Here is a 13,014-nt window from a genome sequence, read left to right on the forward strand (position 1 = left end):
CGCATCAAATATGTAATCTACGCATCATATCTGGTCAAACAAATATTTTGAAGAAGAGAATATGGTAAAGGCTTGGAGCAAAAAAGTTAGGAAAACAACCTTTCGATCCATTTAAAACGACTAATGGAAATGGACTAATCTTCATATAAGCCGAAAGGCTTGAGTAGGCTTCAATCTAGCCCAGTATACGAAATCCCACAGCCTGGCCTAGGTTGTGATCTGTATGACCATTTTTTTTAGACATACTTCCAAGAAATTACCATAATACTTGGCATCATCAAATTTTTTTTAGACATACTTCAATCTAGCGATCACGCATCAAATATGTAATCTACGCATCATATCTGGTCAAACAAATATTTTGAAGAAGAGAATATGGTAAAGGCTTGGAGCAAAAAAGTTAGGAAAACAACCTTTCGATCCATTTAAAACGACTAATGGAAATGGACTAATCTTCATATAAGCCGAAAGGCTTGAGTAGGCTTCAATCTAGCCCAGTATACGAAGTCCCACAGCCTGGCCTAGGTTGTGATCTGTATGACCATTTTTTTTAGACATACTTCCAACATAATTAAAATAGAAATGAAATGATTTATAAGATTTTGGTTTCTAAGGAAAGATTACTTATTTTTTGTCTACAAATATTCAAAATTTGATACCTGAACTCGATGAGACGCGCTTTTGAACCCTGGGATGTGTTAAACTCGGGTACCGAGTTATTTTTAGGTAAGCTTATCAGTGAATCATGTTAAGCCCAAATGATTCGGTGCAATATTTAAGTCAGAACATGTCATTTCTTCCCTTTCATCTAGATGATTATGGCACAAATTTTTCACTCTAATATATAATATAATAAGTATTTTTCCTAATAATTTTTTTTTTTCATACAAATGATACATAGAAGCTGCAGGGAATCTTGAACACCGAAGTACTTGGCTCATTACCACTGTTTTACCAATTAAACCAGGGGACACTCGATCAATCTCCAAGGTCCCTATATCCATTCCATATCCCAAGATTTGAGAACGAACCAGACTGGAAAAAGAGCATCCAAAGATTGCCTATCTTTTGTGGCCAATCTACCTTGAATAGCTAGGGCCATTGATTAACAGCCCCATTTTGGGACATAATGATTGAACCAAACTAAGAGTGGATTCCAGAAATCTAAAAAAGCCTTATTTTTTAAGAAAGCAATTTTAAGCTAAAAAATTATGGGCTTATTGAAATCTAAAAATATATAATATGAATCTTTTTTTATCTTTTATATGATGCAAAAAAAAATTAAAATTCATTTTTCATTTACATTATTTTTGAATTTGTAAATGTGAAATAAGCTGTTTATTTTTTAAAAAGGTTTCTGGAACGGGGCCTAATGTTATGCCAACTGATAACATGACTAATGAACCTGATTGCCTGCCTAACTGTGTATTGATTGGTCCCAAAGAAATTAATATGTAGCATCCAAAAGGTTTCGAACCTGAGACCTGAGAAGGGAGCAAACCGTAAGTCTCAAGCCCTAACAACTACGCCAATATTATCAATTAGGTGCAAATTGTCCAACCAAAAGAATGTAGAGTTACCATTTCCCATATTGTGCTTTATCCAGCTCTGCACTACACCCCGTATATGTATATAGGTGTTTGAAAATCAGCACCGAGAATAAATTTTTTAGCTATCCCATACCGACTATGTATGGTCTTCGACCTTACACGAATTAAGGTTTCTGATTTACCATGAATAATGATGTGGTAGCTTCTAAAATTGTATTTTCATGTAAGAGGTTGGATGTTTCGTGAAATGCTCTTATCGATATTCGATTAGGCTGATCATGATTTTGTACATGGACCTTGAACGAAATATTTTAGACAAAATGAGCGATTCTGAACATCTTTAAAAAACCCGAAACAGGTCCAAAATAGAGCTAGCTGTACGAGCTAGTCCAAAAAGTATTTGTCAACGTAATTTGGGTATAGTAGTTTAAGGGGGTTGTCTATACCTAAACCCTTTCCAAAATACAACACATGTCCAAAGCACGTGGTTAATAATCCACCTACCGGGACCTTAGTGTCGGTAGTCATTGCGAATTGGCATAAAGAATCAAGGAAATTAAATATGCAATCTATTTAATTGAATGGTCCACCAACTTGACGTGGATGGCCTACTCCTTTTGGGTTTATCTAAAAACTGAATATGCGCTTAAAAAAAAGAATATTACTCCATAAATCCGACAAGGTTTATTGCTCTCAACACTCTATAGTAATTTGTAGAATACGCGCGCACAGCCCTATAAAAGGACCGTAGCTAAGATTTTACTGCATCGATCTAGCAGGTATATTTAGCCAACGAAGTGGCTAGAGATCGATATAGAGATTTGAGCCAAAGCTTTGAGAGATGGAACTCCAAATACTTGCACGTTAAGCACTTTGTCTATCTCCCGATTAGCTTTGATTTGATAATGGCTTTTGCAATTGGAGAAACATTGTGGAAGGTTGGATTATTTGCTAGCTATACTCTGGTCGATCTCTTTGGTTAGCAAGAAATGATCTTGTGTTCAATATCAAGATTCCAGATGAAAGTGAGGTTGTGGATTGGATTAAGACTAGGATCGCCATATGGATTAATGATAATAATTCGATTAATCATCCTATGGCTAACATTTTACTCGATTGCAGATTCCTGAAGAAAGAATTTGATGTTGCGTCCTTCATGCAAGCATATTTATCGAGAAGCAAATCTAGCATCGGCAAAGGATGCCCCGATTTTAGTATATATATATATATATATATATATATATATAATAATTCGATTAATCATCCTATGGCTAACATTTTACTCGATTGCAGATTCCTGAAGAAAGAATTTGATGTTGCGTCCTTCATGCAAGCATATTTATCGAGAAGCAAATCTAGCATCGGCAAAGGATGCCCCGATTTTAGTATATATATATATATATAGACACACACACACACACTCCTATTCCTATGTGTATTGCCTCTGTTTTTTATGCAGATCTCGTTGGGAAGAAATATCCCAGATTTGTAAGCACTTAATTTTGGTTTATTAATGACAATGATTTATTAATGAATCGTCAGTTACGGAAAAAAAAAAAAGAAAAAAGAAAAGAAAGTGAAACATCTCAAAATTTGAGATCTTTAACCCAAATTTTAATGGCCTGGTGCTTAGGCTGCCCAGGTTAACGGTGTAACCTTGAATTAACCATTCCGATTGGAGTTGCTCCTAAACAATTGATGTTACCTGAAGAAATGTACCCAAAAAAAAAAAAAAGAAAATCTTATTTGTGGACCATTTTGTAAATAAGGTTTTACGGAGGCTAATCGCGAATGTCCAAATTAAAGTGTTTTTGAACGGTCCAGATTGAAAATCAATTATGACCGGTAACACTTAATTATAACCGGTCAGAATTGAAAACGAATCTTAGCCATCGATTGCGCGAATGAATAGACCGCTCTGTGAACAGAACAACCTGTTCACGCTCTGTGAATTACCTCTCAAAAAAAAATCTAGAAATCGCAATTATGCAAGCTGAAGATGGAGAAAGGGCAAAGGGTCATGCTTCTCAACACGTTGATTTGACTTCAAGTTGTCTCTTTTGGGTGCTCTTTGGGGTGTTTTCTTTTGGGGATCTTTGATGTATCTTTTAGGGGGTGTTTTTGGGTTTTAGGTGTTAGGTGTCCATTTAGAATTGGTGTTACTCTGTTATTGTTGACTTCTTACTAACTTTGGTTTGTTATTCTCTTCCTTTCGGTCTTTTTTGGTATATGATTGTTGAAACTTGTTGTTTTTCCTTATGGGTTATCTCTTTTTCCGGCTTGATGCTACTTGAGGTCCGTTTAATCTTTAATTTGTAATTTATTTTCAAAAATTAATAAATTTGTTTGCCTATAAAAAAACAAAAGAAAATAATTGTGCCCAAAAACAACACCGCCGGATGAACCTTGTCCACAAGATTTTCAAAGATTAATAAATTTATTTGCCTATGAAAAAAACAAAAGAAAATAATTGTGCCCAAAAAACAACACCGCCGAATGAACCTTATCCGATCCACATGGGTAGGTTTTTGGACCCGTCCCGCACTGTTCTTCCCATACATGCAATGCTTATATCCGATCCACGTGCGAAATTAAACAAAGGGCATCTACTAAAGATTTTTTGGGTCTTTCGCATGTAGCTTGGTCCAATCTTTCCACGAGATTAAATTTTTTACATTGTCGGTGTGAATATTTATTTTTTTTAAGTCAATTATATTGCGCCACGTCACCATGTTTTATTGATTAGAACTACTGTTTTGCAACATAGCGCAATATAATTGATTTGAAGGAAACAAATGTTCACACGACGATGTAAAAAATTTATTCTCTTCTTCCACTTCAAATTTAAACGCACGGCTGATGATTTTGTCACTTCCTTTTTCGTTAACGTCACTCTCCCGCAAGTGTATTTTTAGTGCAAAAATATAGTTGCAGGCTAGTGGCGTTAACAAAAAAAAAGTGACAAATCATTTCTCCAAAATAAATGAACTATAGTGACAATAAAGTTATCGCTAACTCCAAAATAGTTGTCACTAAAAATGGGTAGCTAAAAATATGTAGTACTGGTGGAAGGTTTAGATTAAATTCTCATCACCATAATGTGAAATGATCAAGAATCTGAGTTATATCAAGAAAACATGCGCGCCTTATCTGAATCTGACTACAATGATGGCCACATGCATAAAGAGATTAAAGATGAAAGCCACAAGATCGAGGAACTCATGTATTACTAGTAATTGGCAAGATCCACAAACAATTCAGAACACGAACTCACATCATGGGAAGATTCATTTTCTTTTGACAAATTAAACACGTCTAAATTAAACACATGCATGCATGGTTAATAATCCAGCTAGCGGGACCAATGTGTCGGCAGTACATGAACATTTGAGCAAGTCCAAAATAGTTTCCGCTAAGGATTTTTAAGAAAATAAATACTTATTTGTAAACTACTTCCTAATTAATTCGTCAAGATTTAATGCCGTCAACACTATATGTAGCTATTTGCAAGGCATCTCATCGTCCCTATGTTGAGACCGAATGTAAGATATTCTGATCGCATATTACGGATACAATAGGTGCATATTTAGCTCCACCTTGCTGCTGGCTATAATGACTTGAGCCTAAGATTTGAGTGAGAAACCCAAATACTTAGGGCGGGATTAAAAGCTCCAGTTGGAGCTGCTCTTGAGCAATGAATGATACCCAAAAATTAAATCTACACGAAGACAAAAGAAATAATGGTGCATGCCTGCAAAGAACAAATAAAAAAGAACACCCCCGGTTGAACCTCCTCCAACAGGATGAACAGGAGAGAGAGAGAGAGAGAGTGTGTTTGAACCTCCTCTAAAAGGACGAGCATTTGATAAACATTTTCTGACAAACGTCCCGCATTGACCGACGTGGATAAGTTTTTATCAAACGGTCAAGCTAATACGTGCTCCTGGGGCATCTGCTTAGGGGCAATAGCAATTAAAGATGTAATTTGAAGTTAATGATATTTAGGGGCACCTCTTTAATTGTAATTAATAATGTTTTATCTTATTCGACGAATTTCTACGCATTAAAATTTTGCATAGTAGGAAGCACTTTCCTAGATTCTGTTAGCGACATTAATTGCATCATCTTGGCTGCCAACATTACCCTTTAGAATAGCTTTTGTTTTAGAAGCCAAAATAATAAGTAGGAGCATAAAAAACGAAAAATTGGTTTGGAAAGATGCTCTATTTAAGTCAGCTCAAATTCAAGTGGCGTTCCGGTAAGAGATTTTTGGATGTTTTTGGGCTTTTTTTATTGTTTTTATTCAAAAAAAATCACGTTGGTTAGATTTGCAACAACCTTTTGTTGATTATTGACGAAAGGAATCAAAAAAGTAACAATTGAATAAATTTTATCCAATTATTTTTGAAAATATCCAAAATAAAGCCCAAAAAGTGCAAAAAATTGGCTTTATCTTGAATATTTCAAAATATATATGGATAAAAGTGATTACTTTTCCGGTTCGTTTTTACTATAACATGTTGAATATGGATCTTATGTTGCAGGTATTGCAAAAATCTTTGGAATAATAACAATTTTATGAGGCTTTAAATATCACATACACATTAGATGAATAAAATAGGAATTGGAAAATGTGAACTGTGAATTGGAGGAACAATCCTATCTTCTCTTCTTTTTCTCTCCCAACTTTTGACGAAGGGTGAGCTTTTATTTACAAAAAAAGAAAATCAGTTTTTGTTACTGCAATATGCTATGGTATTGACTTTTTATTTGAAATCGAAATGTGAAGCATTCATTATCATCGGAAAAAAACTTCAAGCAATGACATAGTTAGTACTTAAAATTATTTCTACCGTGACAGTTAATGAAAATTGGTGAAGCTAATAACATGGGAACAAGAAACTAGCATTAACCATTAACAATAAATGCATTATTAATTGCACTTGATCAAGTGCCCCAGGGGCATTCCTAAGCATTTGCCTTTATCAAATATGTCACACTCTCAATTTAAAGAACGCATTGCCAATTGAGAAGGTAATCCAATTTTTAATGATTATATTTTCCACGGGCGGGCGCATTACAGGTTGAGGGTTCAAGCCTGAAGCCGACACTTGGCCTCAATAAATGCATTACTATTTTATAATTTTCTTTTCATATAATTTGGTGTTACTTTGATGTATTTCAATTTTTTTCATATTGTCGCCAATCAAAGTAAAAGAAAATTCACATATGCAACTCAACAAAATTAAATATTTTAAGGCTAACTAATTTTCAACCAACAAAAAATTTTCTTTACGTTTTGGTTATCGCCGAACTAAAATCCTGGAGCTACCCCTTTGACTTTAGATACTAGTGCTATCAACATAGTGGTTAGCGACAGAATTCACTTATCACGGGGCTTGTGGGGTCACATTTATATCTCAACTCAGTTTCCAGAGATTTTTTCTCATAACGTGAGCAAGTAAGCAAAAAAAAGAGTGACTAATTATAAAGGGTAGGGTATATATGATGACGAGCTTAACATGCTACAGACAACTCGACTACCCGAATGTGCGGTACAATTGTGGTACTAAATATTTTTTCGAAGAGTTTAAATTCTTTCCACCACCACGGTTTCCACCACCATTGTGTGCCTCACTATGCATTCAATTTGAACTATTCATCTTATATAGCCTATAGAGTAGCATATTCACGCAAAAATTTAACTTAATCAGATATTGATAGATACATCAAAACTTGAATTTTATTTTATAAAATATAGACAGTCATAAATAGTTTAACTTTATACTTACTAACCGTCCATTTTGAAAACCCAAATTTAATTTTCTAAATATCTTTCAATGTCCGATCAAGTTGACTTGTTGAAAAAATAAACAACTCTAGAGACTCTAAAAAATTGAACAGTTGAGTAAACGCAATGCATAGTGAGGCCCATGCATATTGATGGTGGCGGTAAGGTCGACAGAATTTAAACTCTTTTCCAGAACCATGAGAACTGAGTAGAGTGAGTAGTAGCAAGTTGCGGACTTTGTGATAATTAAAGGAAAAAATTCTAAAATCAGCCTAATAGGCTGATAATAATAAGTGTGTGAATATGTATTAAAGGATGTTAAAGTACACAGAAATACGTATTTTTCTTATCTTCTAGTGTGTTTATTGTCGATCAGCTCAGAGCAAGACCGATAATTAAATGACCCAACTATACTCAACAGCCAACCACATTCTGCCTCATATGTCAAAGACCTTTTAATGTGGACTCACAGCCACTGCAACCACTCCAAGTCTATAAATAGACATCAAAATTGAACTTCAATTTCATTCCATTCCATCCAATCCAATTAATCAACTAAAGAAGGAAATGGGTTCCAAAACAATTGCTTTCCTTGGCCTTTTTCTGGCCGTTGTTCTTTTCATCACCTCCGAGGTGACAGCCAGGGATTTGGCTGAGACTACCCCTTCTACTACTTCAAGTGAGTATTGATTGATTTTATACCTTGATTAAGGCCTGGATTTGCCTTTAATGGTTTCATTCTCTGTCATTTCTCCACTTGGTTTTCGGCTATAATTGGACAGAAAATGAGAGAAAAAGGAGAATTAAAAATGAAACTTTTGTGATATGGTTAATTTGGAGAACCGTAACGTTCCATAATACATCTTCAATATAAACCTTGAATATCTTCGTTTGTTTTTATTTATTAGTATTTTTTCCAATGTATAAACCCTTGCTTAGTTTGTTTGATACAACAAAATAGTATATTATGATTTTTAGGCCTTTATTTTATCAAAGTTAATTCTCACATCAACCTTGAATGAGATATAATTTTTCGCTTTGCCATTACTGAAAAGAAATGTTGTAACCATAGTAATATATGTTCCTCTAGTTCGTTCCCTCTCTTCATGGCAGAACGTGCAATTAAAGATGAATTCAGTTTTAGAATTAAAAATGAGTTTCAATTTTCAACTCGACCTTTCGCCTCAATTTGTTCATATAATTGTTGCCACACTTGTTTCTAATCACCCCTAGACTATTCAAGCATATATATCATTTGTGCAGCGGAAGCTACTGAACAGACCAATGGGTTTGATGATGCCAAGTATTATGGTGGTGGCGGAGGATATAGAGGTGGCGGGTATGGAGGTGGTGGGCGCGGTGGATATGGTGGTGGCGGGTATGGAGGTGGCGGACGCGGTGGATATGGAGGCGGAGGCGGCCGAGGAGGATATGGAGGTGGAGGTGGCCGAGGTGGACATGGTGGCGGCGGATACGGAGGAGGCCGAGGAGGATACGGGGGTGGCCGAGGTGGACATGGAGGCGGCGGATACGAAGAAGGGAATTAACTTTATAGGTGCTAGTATTTAAGATATCTGTGCACCTTGGTAAAGTATGTATGAATAATGAAGAAAATCTAACCAAGCCCTTCAGATTAATAGTCCATGTGGCGGTTTCTCTGTTAAGGCAAGGTTTGTATTTTTCTTTGTTTGGTTTTCAACTTGTGTAAAGTCTTGTAATAATATTGGTATGTTTCGAAGCACAAGGAGCAGTTATAAGTTCGAATTAATATGTTTTCTAGTATTTTTTCTTTTTTCATGCTTTGCCAACTACAACATGCATAGTCGAAATTGTGAGACCTGCGTCGGTTTATGTGTAATGCAACATGCATCCTCTCTCGTTTTCAATTTTTTTTTTTCAAACACTTCTTATGTTTCGAGTATAAATTCTAAAATCCAAAAGCAATAATGAAGAATCTAAATCTTGTAGACCCAAACCACGGCCAAGCCCAAGCTTAATGCTTGGAGCCCGATCATTGGTTCTTTAGAGGATCTGTGTTGAAAATGGTAAAAGTACTCAAATGGCACACATGATTGGCTGGACTATATATAAAAGAAAATAAGAAATATAATCTTATTCGACTAATAGTGAGAAATATTTTTATCACTCTTGTGACATTGCATGTTTATCTTGTCTATTGTGGCATATTAGACGGCATTTAATTTGCACCATATAAAATTAATTCAAGCGTCAAATATGTAATCTGCGCGTCATATTTGGTCAAACAAATTAAATATTTTAAAGAAGAGAATATGGTAAAGACTTGGAGCAAAAAAGTTAGGGAAACAACCTTTAAATCCATTTAAAACGACTAATGGAAATGGACTAATCTTCATATAAGCCGAAAGGCTTGAGTAGGCTTCCATCTAGCCCAGTATACGAAGTCCCACAACCTGGCCTAGGTTATGATCTGTATGACAATTTTTTTTAGACGTACTTCCAACATAATTAAAATAGAAATGAAATGATTTATAAGAGTTTTGTTTCTAAGGAAAGGTTACTTATTTTTTGTCTACAAATATCCAAAATTTAATACCTTATTCTACGAAGATAGTTTGAACTCGATGAGACGCCCTTTTGAACCCTGGGATGTGCTAAACTTGGGCACTGAGTTATTTTTAGATCGGCTTATCATTGAGTCTGGTTAAGCCCAAATGACGTAGTGCAACATTTAAATCAAAACATGTCATTTCTTCCCTTTCATCTAGATGATTATGGCACAAATTTTTCACTCTAACATAAAATATCATAAGTAGAATTTTGTAATAATTTTTTTTTTTTGAATGCAAATGATACATATATAGAAGCTGCAGGGAAATCTTGAACACCGTAGTTCTTGCCTCATTACCACTGTTTTACCAATTAAACCAAGGGGACACTTGATCATCATTGGGAAAATGACTGGCACGTGGTGTACAAAAGGCTTAATTGCCACTTTCATGAGATGTAGTTTTGAAATCCCCAATACATGACATCTACAATAATATTGACCAAGACATGGTAACATAAATTTCTTAGACCATTCCATTTTAATTATAAATGACTACATCGGATATAAAAGATACAGAGCTGTTCAAGTCAAGAACAAGAAGAACATAAATAAAAGATACAGAGTTGTTGGTTTTGCATTAATGTTTGAATTATTGATTCGTCCTAATGAGAAGAATAAAAAGAGTAAAAAATTATGTTCAAAATTAAAATTTTTGAATAAAGTAGGAGTAAAAAATAATCTAAAACATACTCATTTTCAACTCATTTTTATTTTCATGGAAAAAAAATTTGAACAATATTTATTACACTTTAGATTCTTCTTGTCATGACGAACCAATAATTCGCAAAAAAAAAAACACAAAACCAATAAATGCTAAAAAATTACATGAATAAAGGCAAAAAAAAAGAGTAATTCAAATGGTAAAGGGGTGTTTGTGGTAGTGAAAAATTTGTAGAAAAAAATTTATGTTGAAAAATTGTTAGGTATTTTCGGTAGTGAATAAGTTGTTAAGAAATGTCAAGTTATTTTCGGTAGTGAATAAGTTTTTGATAAGTATGTGAGTGAAAAAGTTGTTGAGTTGGTAAAAAAAAAATTGTTAGTAAAAACAAAATGGTGAAATGCGTTTTAAGTTTTTAGTGTTTTTTGTTAGTTAAAACGATATGGTAAAATGCGTTAAGTTTTTAGTATTTTTTGTTGATGGAAATGGAGAAAATAAGCTGTTTATTTTTTAAAGCGGACATTCTAAAAAGTAATTCGAAATTTAATGAAGTGTTTTGGTTGTATGTTGAAAGAGGAGAGAGACGTGTAAGAGCATCTCCAATAGCCTTGGTACTTGAGGTGTTGGGAGGTTTTGCCGAGCAAAATCGGTTGGAACACAAACGCAACAACCTCGCTCGACGATCGTCAAACAAAGCAGCCGCTTCAGTAGCTCGTTGGTCCTGACATGCTACTGTAGCACTCGCTCCCAGCGATTTTCTCTCTCTCTCTCTTCCCCCTTGCCTTCACAACCACCAGATCTGGGCGTTTTTGGCGTCGTCGCTGTCGTTTGGCTTCGGCGAAGCCGCGAAGGTAAGAAAGGTTACCCCTCCCCCTCTCTTCCCTTCTTCTTTTCCCTTGCCTTCACAATCACTACAGTCGTCGTCTAATGTTCTATTTGGCTTTTCCGAAGGCCACGGCAAGAAAGGCGGCCGCAATCATTGTGGAAGGCTGGATGTGGTCGTCGATTTGGTTTCAGTTGGTCTGTCTTCCTTAATTTTGTATATGTATGGAGTATATATGTTGTATATAAAGAATATATATTGTGTATAATAGTAATGTTTGGATTCTTGTCAAAAAAAAAAAAAGTTTTAGTGGATTTGAATAGCCTAAGCTAGGCTCTTTTGGGGCTAGTTAAAGTAAAGAATTGCCCTTTTGCTAGTCAATTTGACTATAATCTCATTGAGGCTATTGGAGATGTTGTAAGAGCATCTCCATCAACCACACCAAACCTCTGATTTCGGCAAATAAGCGAGAACGGCAGCCAAAAGAAGTATCCAGCAGCCTCAAGATGGAGTCGCCATTTACTCCGCCAACTTTTTCCCTCGCTTCCTGTGGCGAGGTAATTTGCCTCGCTTCACCTCTCTCTCTCTCTCTCTCTCTCTCTCTCTCTCTCTCTCTCTCTCTCCCCCGCTACAGCTCTACCTTGATTGGGTTTTCATCGTCGACGGCGGCGGCAACTGCAAAATCGATAGCCGTTATAGCTCTACCTTGTTTGGGTTTTCATCGTCAACGACGGCGGCAACTCCAAAATCGAACCCGACGGTGGTGGAAACGAACAACTCGACGACGGCGGTGGCAGCAAAATTGTTTGGGTTTTCCGATTTGGTGTTAGCGTTTGGGTGTTCCGATCAAAGCATAACAGCTCTATCTGTTTGGGTTTTCCGATTGAGTTTTCTGATTGTAGTATTGTTGGGTTTTCTGATTGAGTTTTCTGATTGTCTGTCTGATTTCCGATTGGGTTTTGTTGGGTGGTTTCCGATTGGGTTTTTTGTGATTTGAATAGCCATTTGGTTAAGTTGTTGGGTGGTGAAATTATTTGGTGGCTAGCCATAGGGAAAATTTGCACTTTTTCTAGCCAATTTGCTTAGAATCCTATTGAGTCTCCTGGAGATGCTCTAAGCTCTTATCGGAACACCCAAACGCTGACATCAAATCGGAAAACCCAAACAATTTTGCTGCCACCGCCGTCGTCGAGTTGTTCGTTTCCACCACCGTCGCGTTTGATTTTGCAGTTGCCGCCGTCGTTGACGATGAAAACCCAAACAAGGTAGAGCTGTAGCAACTATCGATTTTGCAGTTGCCGCCGTCGTTGACGATGAGAAGCTGTTGACGATGAAAACCCAATCAAGGTAGAGCTGTAGCGGGAGAGAGAGAGAGAGGTGAAGCGAAGCGAAGCGAGTCAAATTACCTCGCCACAGGAAGCGAGGGAAAAAGTCGGCGGAGTAAATGGCGACTCCATCTTGAGGCTGCTGGATACTTCTTTTGGCTGCCGTTCTCGCTTATTTGCCAAAATCAGAGGTTTGGTGTGGCTGATGGAGATGCTCTAAAAGCATGTACATCAAGCCTAGCAAAATTACCTACCCAAAAAGGTGCTTTTATGTTTT

At 36.1% G+C, this 13,014-nt stretch overlaps 1 protein-coding gene across 1 annotated transcript; it reads left to right on the top strand.

Annotated features, from left to right (window-relative positions):
* The first annotated feature begins 7,859 nt into the window (after positions 1 to 7,859).
* LOC131328942 (glycine-rich cell wall structural protein-like) lies at positions 7,860 to 9,120 on the top strand. The gene is made up of 2 exons (XM_058361926.1): positions 7,860 to 8,020; positions 8,605 to 9,120. Exons 1-2 carry the CDS (start codon positions 7,909 to 7,911, stop codon positions 8,886 to 8,888), a joined length of 396 nt encoding a protein of 131 aa, XP_058217909.1. The 5' UTR covers positions 7,860 to 7,908; the 3' UTR covers positions 8,889 to 9,120.
* Positions 9,121 to 13,014: the final 3,894 nt, after the last annotated feature.

Source organism: Rhododendron vialii, chromosome 6a (assembly GCF_030253575.1).
Source record: "Rhododendron vialii isolate Sample 1 chromosome 6a, ASM3025357v1".
In the NCBI taxonomy this organism is placed as follows: domain Eukaryota; kingdom Viridiplantae; phylum Streptophyta; class Magnoliopsida; order Ericales; family Ericaceae; genus Rhododendron; species Rhododendron vialii.